Source organism: Bos indicus x Bos taurus, chromosome 5, assembly GCF_003369695.1.
Source record: "Bos indicus x Bos taurus breed Angus x Brahman F1 hybrid chromosome 5, Bos_hybrid_MaternalHap_v2.0, whole genome shotgun sequence".
NCBI lineage: Eukaryota > Metazoa > Chordata > Mammalia > Artiodactyla > Bovidae > Bos > Bos indicus x Bos taurus.
Window position 1 is genome coordinate 33,589,328 of NC_040080.1, and position 16,749 is coordinate 33,606,076.

General features: G+C 37.9%; 1 protein-coding gene across 15 annotated transcripts in view; it reads right to left on the reverse strand.

Annotated features, from left to right (window-relative positions):
* Positions 1-16,749, reverse strand: part of SOX5 (SRY-box 5) — a 1,171,960-nt gene that overhangs the window by 10,054 nt on the left and 1,145,157 nt on the right. For all 15 annotated transcript variants that reach the window (XM_027541542.1, XM_027541545.1, XM_027541540.1 and 12 more), the window contains 2 exons: positions 7,517-7,625; positions 4,809-4,982 (listed from right to left, as the gene is read on the reverse strand). In XM_027541542.1, the coding sequence (XP_027397343.1) occupies positions 4,809-4,982; positions 7,517-7,625 (283 nt within the window). The remainder of the gene's footprint in view (positions 1-4,808; positions 4,983-7,516; positions 7,626-16,749) is intronic.

Consider the following 16,749-nt stretch of genomic DNA (forward strand, 5'->3'; position numbering starts at 1 on the left):
AGTACTAGAGTTTCAGCTTTAGCATCATTCCTTCCAAAGAAATCCCAGGGCTGATCTCCCTCAGAATGGACTGGTTGGATCTCCTTGCAGTCCAAGGGACTCTCCAACACCTTCTCCAACACCACAGTTCAAAAGCATCAATTCTTTGGCGCTCAGCCTTCTTCACAGTCCAACTCTCACATCCATACATGACCACTAGAAAAACCATAGCCTTGACTAGACAGACCTTTGTTGGCAAAATAATGGCTCTGCTTTTGAATATGCTGTCCAGGTTGGTCATAACTTTCCTTCCAAGGAGTAAGCGTCTTTTAATTTCATGGCTGCAATAGCCCTAAAAAAGTGTTTGACACTGTTCCCACTGTTTCCCCATCTATTTCCCATGAAGTGATGGGACCGGATGCGATGATCTTAGTTTTCTGAATGTTGAGCTTTAAGCCAACTTTTTCACTCTCCTCTTTCACCTTCATCAAGACGCTTTTGAGTTCCTCTTTACTTTCTGCCATAAGAGTGGTGTCATCTGTATATCTGAGGTGATTGATATTTCTCTCGGCAATCTTGATTCCAGCTTGTGCTTCTTCCATCCCAGTGTTTCTCATGATATACTCTGCATATAAGTTAAACAAGCAGGGTGACAATATACAGCCTTGACGTACTCCTTTTCCTATTTGGAACCAGTCGGTTGTTCCATGTCCAGTTCTAACTGTTGGGCTGTTACATTTATTAAAGAAATGCAGAGAAAGGGACTTCTCTTCCCTTGGAATTATTTCCTATTGGAACAGATGTGCCTGGGTGGGTATATCCATGTAAATATTACAAAGATTTGTAAACAAATTTTTTCCAACCTAGATAGCCAATATTATTTCATTATATTTACAACAGGAACTCAGGTTAAAGTTCAAATAACGGTTTGAACTGTTTATTTATTTTTCTATTTCTTTTAAATTTGTGTTTAAATGCAGTGTCCAACATTTAGTCGGCTGCTCAGGTCATATCATTTGTAGGTACATTTCACACTCTTTATTATCTAATATTAGTTCCTAGAGGCACTTGGAAATCATGCTGTTCTTAGGGCAAATATAAACACAAATAAAGCTATAATACTATTGAACTGGATCAATTCTTCTTGTGGATTGTCTTGTAAGTATGTATATCAGAATTTTTAACCTCAGAACAGGGCGTGGAAAAGTGAACTTACCAGAATAACTTACTGAATAACAAGAGAAATCGAACAGTGGCTCAAGGAATAGTTGACTTAAAATATCACCAGTAGAACAAAAGAACTAGCATTCTCATGATAGGAACTGCCAAAGATTCTTCCCTAAGTTCAAATGTTCTATTAGATCAAAAAAGAAACTTTCTCTAAGGAAAGGGAATGTTTATGCCTCATAGTAATATGCCTTGGAAGGTAAGAGCTATTTTTAAGATTTCCTACTATATGCATGACACTGTATTAACTATATGCTGTGATGAGTCACTATGCTACCTATTTTCTTAGAGCTTATATTCCAGCTAAGGAGAAACAGATTAAATATGTAATTGCCAAATGTATAATTTCAGTTACAATTGTGGAAAGTACAGGAAGCTATGAGAACATATCATAAGGAGATGGGATCAGGATTCTATAGGTCAGGAAGGCACTGCTGCAAAAATGACTCCTATAGGGATAGAAAGAGAGGAGTAGCCTAGGGAGGAAGAATGAAATGGTCAAGATCTTGCAGTGGGAATCGGGAGTAGAGGAACTTAACACTGTTCTGGCTAACACGCACAGGAAAACGATAGTAAAAGATACATAAATTCTCAAATAAGTTGGTTTCTAACTCTGTATGAACCGGAATCAAAATATTTGATATTAGATAATATAAATTCTCTGAAAGTATCACTGAATTCTAAACTAAGTTAAAAAAAATAGGGCCATCTCACTATTACATGTCTTTTCAAAATTAAGAATTAAAGGAGCATTTTGACCCAGTTAATGCTTAAGCTAACTACTCTATTTTATGACTCATCAGTACAGTGGTTCAGTGTGGTGGCAAATGCAGTTTCCATTTTTTAAGAGTAGCTTCTGAATGAAGTTAATCAAATGACAAGTTTGGTTTTGGTTTCAACGGCTTTGCAGGTACAGCCACCATTGTTTGTAACAGTAATGCAACCCCCTAAACACACCAGATGAAAGTGGGAGGGCAGCGTTTTGGCTACCTTCAGAAGATGAAAACGTCTTGATTTGGGTGTGGCTGGCTTCTCACTCTGACCATGTACAAGAAGTCAGTCACCTGTTGTTTTCAAAAGACTAGCGTTTGACAATGAAAAAAGAATCAAGTACATATAGGAAGATTCAACCAAAAATTTCTGATGTTCAAAATGAAAAAAAAAAAAATCAATCTTAAAAGTGCTCTTTCCCTTTCTAAACCTGGCAATACAATAAAAAATGATGGGTTTGAGCTGAGCAACAGTGTCATCTCCACGGGGTCTGTAATGAATTTGCACATTTTCCTCCAACTACTGTATATCTAATCAGAAAAAGATGTCCCCCATTCCTGATCTAGTGCCAAACAGTAAAAGGTGATTCCTTATGTTAACAATTTCAGCAGAATGGCTTATTAAAACCAGATTTTAGGGTATTATAAAATGCTTAGAAGCCCTTTAAAATGTCAACTAGGATCCCCAGAGACTACGTAAAATGTCAACCCAGCTCAAGCGCCTGTTTTAAGCAGAATGAATTAGCGGCATGCTGTCGGAGGCTGTTATCCAAAACAATCAGTAAAAAGGAAAACATCAAGCTTTCTTTGTACTTTTATATGAAATGAGCCATTCAGAATGATCTTGTGGATATTTGAAGATCATTTATTTGTTTGAAGCTATGACTAAATATTGAAGCCCAAGACCTTAGTGGATTTTTTTCTGCTATATATTTAATCAGCACAATTTCATTGAAAAACCTTAATTAAATTAGGCAGCATTCTCTTTCATGCAGCCTATTATGATATGATCATATACTTATATGATCATATAGTCATTCTAATATTCTCTCCTTCAAGTCAGAAAGGAATTCTTTTAGCCAGACATCTCTTTCCCATGAAGGCTTTTTCTCTATTTCCTAAATTATTTCATGTTATCCAAACTGATATTTCTATTATATCTGGAGTAACCTTTTAATCAGTCATTATTATTTTTTTAGTATTCAGGTACATAAATTGAATGATATACAGACAGGTTAAACAGTTTTAGTTTTTAGTTTTTTTTTGAAATTTGGGAATTTCTAATGTGATTATAACTGATATATTAAAATATGAGATAAGCTTACATAAAGTATTTTATTGTTTTATAGAGTTTTTCCAAATGAAACAGATATGGTATTTTTTTAATGAAAAAATTCATATGGAAGGTAGAATATATAGTCATAAAAAGAAAAACAGATGAGAGATAGTAGAGGTACAGAAACATGTCCATTTCCTTTTGTTCAGTTCCAGTTTTTTATTATAGATGGATACATATTTATGTATAAATATTCATATTTATGTACACATAAAGCTTCACATGTTCATATATTTTGAGATAAGCTTCATCTAAATATCTCAAAATCATTTTGATAAAAACTGAGACACAAGTTTAAGCAGTAAATGATTTTTGTTTCTTTTTGCTTCATTACAAATGTACACTGTAGACTGGGAAGCATCTATTACCATTGTTGGAAAATATGGGATCATAAAAACACATTACATGTTTAGTAACTACTTTCAGATGATCGATTCCTTAATGTAAAGAATCAAAAGGCACACTGCCTGAGCTGCATGTAATTCCAAGTGCATATGGATTTTAACAAAGCTTTAATAACTTTGACAAATTTTGTTACTTATTTGTCACAGGCAAAATGTGCTGATACAGTGCTCCTTTTCTATTTTTGATTATTTAGCTCTTAGAATTCAAATAATAATAAAAATTTGCTTAGGTTGTCCAGAACCTAGACCTAGACACTATGCTCTTAAAGATAAAGGTGGTGAAGATGACGATGATGTCGAGAGAACTGCACCAAAGAAATGCAATCTTCCTATCCTTCTTTCTGAGACTTAAACTGCTGTTTAAGGTCTCATTATAATCACATAATCTCATTATAATAGGTCTCATTATAATCAGTACTCTTTGCTCTCACCCAGTTTTGCTGTGTGCTTCAGTGTCTATGTATGTATTTTGTCATCTGTTAAGATAAAAGTTGCAATAGCAGGAAAAGTCCCTTTTTTTTAAAAATTTTATTTTATTTTTAAACTTTACAATATTGTATTGGTTTTGCCAAACATCAAAATGAAGTCCCTTTTTAAATGATACTGAAAATACATGTAAGGTTACCAAAAGTAAAAACTAAATAATGCACACCCAACAAATTGTGTCCTGACAACCTAAACTGATCTTCAATTATAGTATTAAAACAGACATCATTTCCTCCTCCACTCCTGCCCCCATGACATGATGAATTCTATGGTGTTTACAAAGGAAAATAATATCAATACCAATACTGAGAGTCTTGTATGAAAAGAACCTTTTCCCTTAGTCTTAGTATAAATATTTTTTAGATTTTTAAAGAAGAGAAAATATTGCAATAACTAGTATAGAAACACACAGAATTTGGGCATTATTTCTTGATGAATGTGGAATGCTTCATAGTCAGAAGAAAAGGCTCAATAAGGGTACCTCTTTTTTAGATATGTAGAAAACATGAGCTGCTTAGCTTCCAAACCCAATCTCTTTCAGCAAATGCCGAGAACAAAACTGTACCTGTATTTCACACATCACTAAACCCTTAATACTCTTCTTACCCAGTATCTTGCTGATGTTGGAGTTGTGCATGTCAGGAAAGGCTTGAAGGATTTTCCTTCGTTCATCTTTAGCCCACACCATGAAGGCATTCATTGGACGCTTTATGTGGGGCTCATTGCTACCACGCCCCCTGGATTCTCTATAAATTCTTGATTCTGAGACTCCAGCACTTCCTAAAAACAGGGACATTGCTTCACGTTAGTGTTAAAACTTTTGGCAATCCCTTCCTTGCATTACTGTTTTACAGTCTATTAAAATATCTGAAAATTAAAAGCACATCTGATAATGGTACTTCCAGTTTTTGAGTCTGATGCTTGTTTATGAAGTTTCTGTGATAAGCCTTGTGGTGCCAAATATATTTGTATTTTTAAATTCATTTCTAGTATATTTTTCCTTTCTTTCAGAGGACTGTTCACTGTTCACTTTCAAGACCATACAAGAAACCATCACAAGAAAAATATTTGATGCAAACTGCAAAGAAGATAGTTGGGTTAGGTCAACAGGCATGCTGGTAGTGTAGAAATATTACGTTGAAAAGCTCACAAAATTGACACCAATCTATTCAGCAGAACGGGTGACTATAGGTAACGAAGTATCTCTCACCTGAAGACTGTCAGAACATAGCCTACTCATGTCCTTTTTCTTCCTCTGAGGCTATATAAATAAAAACACTGCTAAATAGATATTTGAGGTTAAAATACAATACAGATATCTCCTGTAATGTGTTTGAAATTATGTGTTAATAAATGCATGAAATATGCTAATGCAGCAATGTTAGTCTGCTTCTCAAAAGATGTATAAAAATGGTGGGAAAAGAACAAATGAATAGGTACATTACAATGGTTTCTTAGGAAGTCTACAGTTACATATATAAGGTGAAAAAGATAATATGTTCATTTTCCTGAATTTTCCCCCAACATCTAATTTATGCAAAGAGCTCCACTGGTAAGTACATTTCAATCAGGGAAACTCAGGATGAAACACAACCAGGAGGGACACGGGAACCTTGAGGAGCTTCGGTCAGTCCTCTAGGCTTTATCCAATTTTGTAGAATGGCTTCAGCAGTTTAAACTGCTTCCTGAGATACTTGAATTTAGGCAAAGAAAGCAAGCAGCAGCAAAATGTAGAACTCTGGCACCAAGTTTTCCAGGGTTATCATTATAAAATATGAAAGAGATATATTCTGGTAGCGTGTAAAAATTTCAAATATTTTGGGGCTTTTGAGAATTTGTATAATCAACAAAAGTACTGATTTTGCTTTTTTTCTTCCTTCATACTCCTTTCCCTGTCTTAATCTGAAGGAATAGGAATTAACCAAAATGACCCAGACTTGAAGACCTCGAAGACCTGAAGCAAACAGAAAACACAGCATATTTGGAGTTTCCCATTATTTCTCTTTCATAATATACTCTTTGGTCTGATGAAGATTGGAAAATATTTTGCATACAAGCATGACTGAATTTAACACATAACAGCAACAAACATTTTGATGTTTTAATGCTGAGTACCATGGGTATATTTTATCATGCTAATACAACTTAAAATTTATGAAATGTGTTATTACCAGTAAGTGTTTTACTGACAAAAATGAGTGCTAATATACGGTGACATCTTTCTAAAATGGGTTTGTAGCTACCAAATAATCATCTGCACATCCTCCTTTTCTTGTTCTTACACCTTACAGCAAGATAAGCCTTAAAATGAACATTATGTGACTTCATGAAAGCTAAATAAGTTCTTTGCAAGTACTTAGATCAGGATTATCTTAGCTAAGCAGAGTAGAAGATGGAAGGAAATGTTTGGATCCAACAGGCTAGAAAAACACAGACATTTTTTAGATATCCAATTCACTCAAATTTGGCCTCAACAGAATTATTGGTCAAATGCTCAAGCTTGGCTAGTCCCTTGGCTTCTCACTGGTTGGAACTGGGGCAGTCTTTTCTATATACAGGGGTCTTCTGCTGTAGTAACCAAGTTGAGGACCATGCTCTTAAAATGCATGTATGCCACCTGATCTGGGAGAGAGGTTCCCAGTCGGCGCTAAGCGTAAGAGGGAAAGCACTCTTCTCTCTTTGCTGTGCTATTAGAATTAGAGCATCAGTTTATTTAGTTGTTCCTGTGGATGTTTAGAACATTCAGAGATGATATAGACAACAGAAGGCTCGAGGAACATTTGGGAAGTGCGAGGCTGCACAGTTTGAATTCAAGATGGGCTACAGAGTGTAGGCAGGACGCTTGACTGTATGGTAGATAGCATTAAGAGGGAAAGGATCCCAAATGCAAGAAACTATCCTGAAAATGTCCTCTGAGCTCTGTATTCCGGTCAGGGTTTGACAAATGAAAACTTTAAAATGAGCTTAGGGATAACAGATTTCTGAAAAGTTTGATTCAGGTATAAGAAATATGGAAGTGAGAGGGGAAATGATTGACAGCATGCGCTTTAGAATCACGCCATCTTGAACCCTAGACCTGCCCTTTGGCACTTACAGTTCTGTGGTCTCGGAAAAAACGACTACAAATTCCTAAGGGCCAATCTCTTTATCTGTAATAGATGTTATCTCACAGAGTGTGCTGGGGAGAACATGTGAACTCTTACTGTAATGATCAGGTATGAGGTGGCTGTCTGGTATAATTTTTAGTAGTTTTAATTGGCATTAAACAGATACTTCTGCACACTACTGGAATAGATATGAAAACTTTCACAAACCATCAGAATCTCCACTCATATTGAAATCCATCATGGCATGGCTAAATTTTCCTTCTTCATTCTGTTTGACTGCCAGTTGCTGAGTCAGACTCTCCAGTGTTGTTTTTTCCTTAAAAAAGAAATTTATAATGAGATCTCAGTCTGGAAATTATAATTATTCAAAGACTTTTTTTTTCCTTTGGGCCATATATGGGCCATGTTTGTAACAACTCTAAAAGTTATTTTTCCCCCCCTTTGGGTACATTTGCTTCAGGAAGGGATGAGACGTTGATTTATTCACCTTTGCACACTTAGCACGTTATACTGAGGTAACCGAAGCCAACGATCAGTAGGAATTTTGAAGGAACTCTGATTCGCAGAATCCCCTTATACAGTCTTGGCATTTGGGTCTGCTAAGCCGCAAGGATGTATGCTGGGATCCTTGGAGACAACCTTCCCAAATCACAAAATGTGCATAGAAATTTCATGGAAGCAACCTGTTTTTACAGCATTTGGAATGCCTACTTTATTTTTAGCCAGACAGTAGAAGTATAGAAGTGGCATGGGGCCCAGAGAGTCTTCCAATAGTCAGGTGACCAAATGATAGAAACGTAATTCACAGTAGTGTCCTCTGGTTGCCATCTCCCTAAATGCCATCTGCATCTCTCATGTAAGGGTAATGAAGACGTTTAAATATTCATTGCTAATTGCTTGTCAAGTCTCTGTACATTCGATGTGAGTGCCTGCTACTTGGACCACAATTTGATTTGGATTGCTAAGCCAAAATATTGAGTTGGCGAATTATTTGAGATAACAAATATACCAAAATTAGATCTGCAAAGACATCAAGTCATTTGAAAGCATGCAGTGCTTGATTTGAATTCATGAGAACATGGCATCACAAAGTAAATTATTTTCAAGAAAAATATAATGCTTAATCTAAAACACATGAGATTTTTTAAACTATTTCCAAGTTAAGTAATTGGGTGATTTTAAGCACAGAAAAGCATACAATAAAAGGTTTACAACTTTCTCTAGCACTCTCCATCATTGATCTGAGGGTGATATGGTTCCAGAACAGCTTTCAGAAAAGCACCTATTGGATTTCATAAAATTTGCCCAGGTTTCTTTTTAATTATGCACTTCATTTTCTCAGGAACACAGTCATGAATTACACAAATGAATCACATTTACTGCAGAACAGCTATAAAATGACACAATAAAATGTTCACAGAAAATAATCAACTATTTAAGGTAATTATTACAGGGAAGGGACCCAACGAATGTTTCTATCAAGAACCAACAGGATATTGAAATTCTTCATACAGTATGTACTTTATCTCTACAAAATCTCTGACAGTAGTACAACTATACTAGATGAAAAATTCTCTTAATTTAGTGGCTTTGGAATCCATGTCTCTGTTCATCAAAGCTGGATAAATGATTTAATAGACAAAATATTTTAAATTTTCGATTGATATAAAATACAATAGGGGAACTGGAAACAAAAGAGTTTATATCAATTTTAGTTCTATAAGATTATATACTACTGACATTGAAATAAATTATATATTTAAAAACATACAGCCTTGCCCAATTTATTTTGGGGATGAAAACAGTACTTTCAGCTGCTTTGTATGTTCTGAATTTTTTTTGCTGAAAGTCTGCTGTATATATATTCAGCCAAGCCCAGGAGCACCAAGGACACCAGCTTAACAGGCTATCTTTATAGTAAATGTAGCTGCTAAAATAGAAGACAGTTACATTAAAAAAGAAAAAAGAACAAACCACATTCCATCAACGTGATATTAGAGTCTCTGGGTCAATGAAGACTTTACTATCTTTGAGGAATATACTGGGCATGGATTGCCTCTCAGGTTTTGATTTAAAAGTGTATGGGCAATAATGCTACATATGTAGCACATTGCCTTCATTTTGAAGTAAAGTCTTTCAAGAATAAACAGCAAAATGAGGCACTCAGAGTAAAAAAAAAAAAAAGAATGAAATGTTAAATGACTCTGAAGATTTGGCATTCAGCTGTATGGATCTTGCACCATCTAACCAAGGAGGAAATTAGCAAAGGCCAAGATAAAAGACTAATTTACTAAAATTAGTAAAGGACAAGCTAGAAAGTCACAAGTGTTTTTACACTCAGTAACCTTTAGCATATTAAAAAGCAGAGACATTACTTTGCCCACAAAGGTCCGTCTACTCAAGGCTAAGGTTTTTCCACTAGTCATGTATGGATGTGAGAGTTGGACTGTGAAGAGAGATGAGCGCCGATGAATTGATGCTTTTGAACTGTGGTGTTGGAGAAGACTCTTGAGAGTCCCTTGGACTGCAAGGAGATCCAACCAGTCCATTCTAAAGGAGATCAGCCCTGGGATTTCTTTGGAAGGAATGATGCTAAAGCTGAAACTCCAGTACTTTGGCCATCTGATGCGAAGAGTTGACTCATTGGGAAAGACTGATGCTGGGAGGGATTGGGGGCAGGAGGAGAAGGGGATGACAGAGGATGAGATGGCTGGATGGCATCACTGACTCGATGGACGTGAGTTTGAGTGAACTCCGGGAGTTGGTGATGGACAGGGAGGCCTATCGTGCTGCAGTTCATCGGGTCGCAAAGAGTCTGACACAACTGAGTGACTGAACTGAATCATCTACCTCTAAAGCACAGAGTATAATAAAATGATTCAATTAGTTACCCCAAAATGGAATTTATGATACTTAACAGGATGTCAGTAGGAGACAGTGCAAGTAAACACAGTAAGTTGTACTTTTTTGTGAGCTTTTGCATAGTCATTTAAGCTAATTCTCAGACACGTTAATAGGGAAAATGAGAGGTGACTAGAGGAATTGACGAAGATGTGGTGTACCTTTAACTAAAACACCTTATCAGTTCAGTTCAGTTCAGTCACTCAGTCGTGTCCGACTCTTTGCAACCCTATGAATCACAGCACGCCAGGCCTCCCTGTCCATCACCAACTCCCGGAGTTCACTGAAACTCATGTCCATTGAGTCGGTGATGCCATCCAGCCATTTCATCCTCTGTCATCCCCTTCTCCTCTGCCCCCAATCCCTCCCAGCATCAGGGTCTCTTCCAATGAGTTAATTCTTCACATGAGGTGGCCAAAGTATTGGAGTTTCAGCTGTACCATCAGTCCTTCCAATGAACACCCAGGGCTGATATCCTTTAGGATGGACTGGTTGGACCTTCTTGCAGTCCAAGGGACTCTCAAAGGTCCTCTCCAACACCACAGTTCAAAAGCATCAATTCTTCGGCACTCAACTTTCTTCACAGTCCACCTCTCACGTCCATACATGACCACTGGAAAAACTATAGCCTTGACTAGATGGACCTGTGTTGGCAAAGTGATGGCTCTGCTTTTGAATATGCTATCTAGGTTGGTCATAACTTTCCTTCCAAGGAGTAAGCGTCTTTTAATTTCATGGCTGCAGTCACCATCTGTAGTGATTTTGGAGCCCAAAAAACATAAAGTCTGACACTGTTTCCACTGTTTCCCCATCTATTTGCCATGAAGTGATGGGACCAGATGCCATGATCTTAGTTTTCTGAATGTTGAGCTTTAAGCCAACTTTTTCACTTTCCTCTTTCATCAGGAGGCTTTTTAGTTCCTCTTCACTTTCTGCCATAAGGGTGGGGTGTCATCTGCATATCCGAGGTTATTGATATTTCTCCTGGCAATCTTGATTCCAGCTTGTGCTTCTTCCAGCCCAGTGTTTCTCATGATGTACTCTGTGTATAAGTTAAATAAGCAAGGTGACAATATATAGCCTTGACGTACTCCTTTTCCTATTTGGAACCAGTCTGTTGTTCCATGTCCAGTTCTAACTGTTGCTTCCTAACCTGCATACAGGTTTCTCAAGGGGCAGATTAGGTGGTCTGGTATTCCCATCTCCTTCAGAATTTTCCACAGTTTATTGTGATCCACACAGTCAAAGGCTTTGGCATAGTCAATAAAGCAGAAATAGATGTTTTTCTGGAACTCTCTTGCTTTTTTGATGATCCAGTGGATATTGGCAATTTGATCCCTGGTTCCTCTGCCTTTTATAAGACCAGCTTGAACATCTGGAAGTTCACAGTTCATGTATTGTTGAAGCCTGGCTTGGAGAATTTTGAGCATTACTTTACTAGCGTGTGAGATGAGTGCAACTGTGCGGTAGTTTGAGCATTCTTTGGCATTGCCTTTCTTTGGGATTGGAATGGAAACTGACCTTTCAGATCAGACCAGATCAGATCATACTCAGTCGTTGCTCAGTCGTGTCCAACTCTTTGCGACCCCATGAATCGCAGCACGCCAGGCCTCCCTGTCCATCACCAACTCCTGGAGTTCACTCAGACTCATGTCCATCAAGTCAGTGAAGCCATCCAGCCATCTCATCCTCTGTCGTCCCCTTCTCCTCTTGCCCCAAATCCCTCCCAACATCAGAGTCTTTTCCAATGAGTCAACTCTTCACATGAGGTGGCCAAAGTACTGCAGTTTCAGCTTTAGCATCATTCCCTCCAAAGAAATCCCAGGGCTGATCTCCTTCAGAATGGACTGGTTGTATCTCCTTGTAGTCCAAGAGACTCTCAAGAGTTTTCTCCAACACCACAGTTCAAAAGCATCAATTCTTTGGCGCTCAGCCTTCTTCACAGTCCAACTCTCACATCCATACATGACCACAGGGAAAACCATAGCCTTGACTAGATGAACCTTTGTTGGCAAAATAATGTCTCTGCTTTTGAATATGCTATCTAGGTTGGTCATAACTTTCCTTCCAAGGAGTAAGCGTCTTTTAATTTCATGGCTGCAGTCACCATCTGCAGTGATTCTGGAGCCCAGAAAAATAAAGTCTGACACTGTTTCCACTGTTTCCCCATCTATTTCCCATGAAGTAATGGGAGCGGATGCCATGACCTTCGTTTTCTGAATGTTGAGCTTTAAGCCAACTTTTTCACTCTCCACTTTCACCTTCATCTAGAGGCTTTTTAGTTCCTCTTCACTTTCTGCCATAAGGGTGGTGTCATCTGCATATCTGAGGTTATTGATATTTCTCCCGGCAATCTTGATTCCAGCTTGTGTTTCTTCCAGTCCAGCGTTTCTCATGATGTACTCTGCATATAAGTTAAATAAGCAGGGTGATCATATAAAGCCTTGATGTACTCCTTTTCCTATTTGGAACCAGTCTGTTGTTCCATGTCCAGTTCTAACTGTTGCTTCCTGACCTGCACACAAATTTCTCAAGAGGCAGATTAGGTGGTCTGGTATTCCCATCTCTTTCAGAATCTTCCACAGTTTCTTGTGATCCACACAGTCAAAGGCTTTGGCATAGTCAATAAAGCAGAAATAGATGTTTTTCTGCAACTCTCTTACTTTTTCAATGATCCAGCGGATGTTGGCAATTTGATCTCTGGTTCCTCTGCCTTTTCTAAAAGCAGCTTGAACATCAGGAAGTTCACGGTTCACATATTGCTGAAGCCTGGCTTGGAGAATTTTGAGCATTACTTTACTAGCGTGTGAGATGAGTGCAATTGTGTGGTAGTTTGAGCATTCTTTGGCATTGCCTTTCTTTGGGATTGGAATGAAAACGGACCTTTTCCAGTCCTGTGGCCACTGCTGAGTTTTCCAAATTTGCTGGCATATTGAGTGCAGCACTTTCACAGCATCATCTTTCAGGATTTGGAATAGCTCAACTGGAATTCTATCACCTCCACTAGCTTTGTTTGTAGTGATGCTTTTTAAGGCCCACTTGACTTCACATTCCAGGATGTCTGGCTTTAGGTCAGTGATTACACCATCGTGATTATCTTTAATAGCATGTAAATCAAAATGGTAACACTGCCACAATTTAAAAACTCTCACTGACAATAAATTCAGAAGACAGAAAAATTAAGGTAAGGGGGTATATCATAAAACAGATGAATGGTTACATGATAAATATATGGTATATATATATTTATGTGTATGTGTATATATATGTGTGTGTGTATATATATACATATATATATAATATATATAATACAGTGGTTATGTAGTAAATAATTAGATAAACAATTCCAGACAAAAATTGATCCTGCTGTAAAAGTTTATATTTAGTTCTTCTGTATACAGGTATCTATGTGTAAACAAGATTCCAGGTAATATATTGTATTGTCAAAAGAATGACCTGGATATAAGAATAGTCTTCAAAACTTTAAATTCAATCTACTCAGGAATATAGTAGGAGAATCAGCCAAATGATATAAAGCACAGATGCTGGTACACTGGGAAGTTTCTTTTCATTCCATTTCGTCTAATCCCATACATCCCTGGCCATCCTCTTCCCAAAGACACCACCTGCACTGTCATGACTAAAACTCAACCATTTGATTCTGAAACTTGGGTTAAAGAGTTCCTTTTCAAATGTGTGAATATTACTGATAAAGGTGATTCCCAAAGTTATCATAATGAAATTAATCCATTCTAAATTTTTGAAGACATGAGAATACCAGACCACCTTACCTGCCTCCTGAGAAATCTGTATGCAGGTCAAGAAGCAACAGTTACACGTGCTCCCCATCCTGAAGCCCCCTCCCACATCCCTCCCCGTACCACGTGTACACCCGTGGCGGATTCATGCTGATGTATGGCAAAACCAATACAATATTGTAAAGTAATTAACCTCCAATTAAAATAAATAAATTTTAATAAAAATTTATTTTTATTAAATACATTTAATTAAAAAAAAAAAAAGAAGCAACAGTTAGAACCGAACACGGAACAACAGACTACTTCCAAATTGGGAAAGGAGTACATTAAGGCTGTATATTGTCACTCTGCTTATTTAACTTACATGCAGGGTTCAGTTCAGTTGCTCAGTCATGTCCGACTCTTTACATCCCTTAACTGCAGCACACCAGGCTTGCCGGTCCATCAGTCACTCCTGGAGCTTGCTCAAACTCATGTCCATCAAGTCAGTGATGCCATCCAACCATCTCATCCTCTGTCATCCCCTTTCCTCCTGCCGTCAATCTTTCGCAGCATCAGGGTCTTTTCCATGAGTCAGTTCTTCGCATCAGGTGGCCAAAGTATTGGAGTTTCAGCTTCAACATCAGTCCTTCCAATGAAAATTCAGGGCTGATCTCCTTTGGGATGGACTGGATGAATCTTCTTGCAGTCCAAGGGACTCTCAGGAATCTTCTCCAACACCACAGTTCAAAAGCATCAATTCTACAGCACTCAGCTTTCTTTAAAGTACAACTCTCACATCCATATGTGTGACTACTGGAAAAACCGTAGCCTTGACTAGATGGACCTTTGTCGGCAAAGTAACATCTCTGTTTTTTAATATGCTGTCTAGGTTGGTCATAGCTTTTCTTCCAGGAAGCAAGCATCTTTTTCTTTCATGGCTAAAGTCACCATCAGTAGTGGTTTTGGAGCCCAAGAAAGTCAAGTGTCACTGTTTCCATTGTTTCCCCATCTATTTGAAGTGATGGGACAGGATGCCATGACGTTCGTTTTTTGAATGTTGAATTTTAAGCCAGCTTTTTCACTCTCCTCTTTCACTTTCATCAAGAGGCTCTTTAGTGCTTCTTTGCTTTCTGCCATAAGGGTAGTGTCATCTGTGTATCTGAGATTATTGATATTCTTCCCGGCCATCTTGAGTCCAGCTTGTGCTTCATCCAGCCTGGCATTTCATATTATGTACTCTGCATGTAAGTTAAATAAGCAAGGTGACAATATACAGCCTTGACGTAATCGTTTCCCAATTTGGAACCAATCTTTGTTCCATATCCAGTTCTAAGTGTTGCTTCTTGACCTGCACACAGTTTTCTCAGGAGGTAGGTAGGGTGGTCTGGTATTCCCATAGAATTTTCCACAGTTTTTTGTGATCCACATAGTCAAAGGCTATGGCATAGCCTTAAAGCAGAAGTAGATATTTTTCTGGAACTCTTTTGTTTTTTTTGATGATCCAATGGATGTTGGCAATTTGATCTCTGGTTCCTCTGCCTTTTCTAAATCCAGCTTGAACATCTGAAAGTTCATGGTTCATGTACTATTGAAGCCTGGCTTGTAGAATTGTGAGCATTACTTGGTTAGCGTGTGAGATGAGTGCAATTGTGCGGTAGTTTGAACATTCTTTGGTATTGCCTTTCTTTGGGATTGGAATGAAAACTGACCATTTCCAGTTTTGCAGCCACTGCTGCATTTTCCAAATTTGCTGGCATATCCAGTGCAGCACTTTAATGGCATCATCTTTTAGGATTTGAAATAGCTCAAGTGGAATTCCATCACCTCCACTAGCTTAGTGAAGCTTCCTAAGGCCCACTTGACTTTGCATTTCAGGATGTCTGGCTCTAGGTGGGTGATTACACCATCGTGGTTATCTGGGTCATGAAGATATTTTTTGTATAGCTCTTCTGTAAATTCTTGCCACCTATTCTTAATATCTTCTGCTTCTGTTAGGTCCATACCATTTCTGTCCTTCATTGTGCCCATCTTTGCACGAAATATTCCCTTGGTATCTCTAATTTTTTTGAAGAGATCTCTAGTCTTTCCCATTCTATTGTTTTCCTCTATTTCTTTGCATTGATCACTGAGTAAGGTTTTCTTATCTCTCCTTTTTATTCTTTGGAACTCTGGATTCAAATGGGTATACCTTTGCTTTTCTCCTTTGCCTTTCATTTCTCTTCTTTTCTCAGCTATCTGTAAGGCCTCCTGAGACAACCATTTTGCCCTTATGCATTTCTTTTTCTTGGGGGGGTTCTTGATCACTGCTTCCTGTACAATGTCACGAACTTCCATCCATAGTTCTTTAGGCACTCTGTCTATCAGATCTAATCCCTTGAATCTATTTGTCACTTCTACTGTATAATCATAAGGGATTTGATTAGGTCATACCTCAGTGGTCTAGCAGTTTTCCCTAGTTCAATTTAGGCCTGAATTTGGCAATAAGGAGTTCACTATCTGGGCCACAGTCAGCTCCCAGTCTTGTTTTGGCTGACCCTATAGAGCTTCTCCATCTTTGGCTGCAAGAATACAATCAGTCTGATTTTGGTATTGACCATCTGGTGATGTCCATGTGTAGAGTCTTCTCTTCTGTTGTTGGTAGAGAGTTTGCTACTCCAGTGCATTCTCTTGGCAAAACTCTATTAGCCCTTGCCCTGCTTCATTTTGTACTCGAAGGCCAAACTTGCTTGTTACTCCAGGTATCTCTTGACTTTCTATTTTTGCATTCCAGTCCCCTATAAAGAAAAGGACATCTTTTTT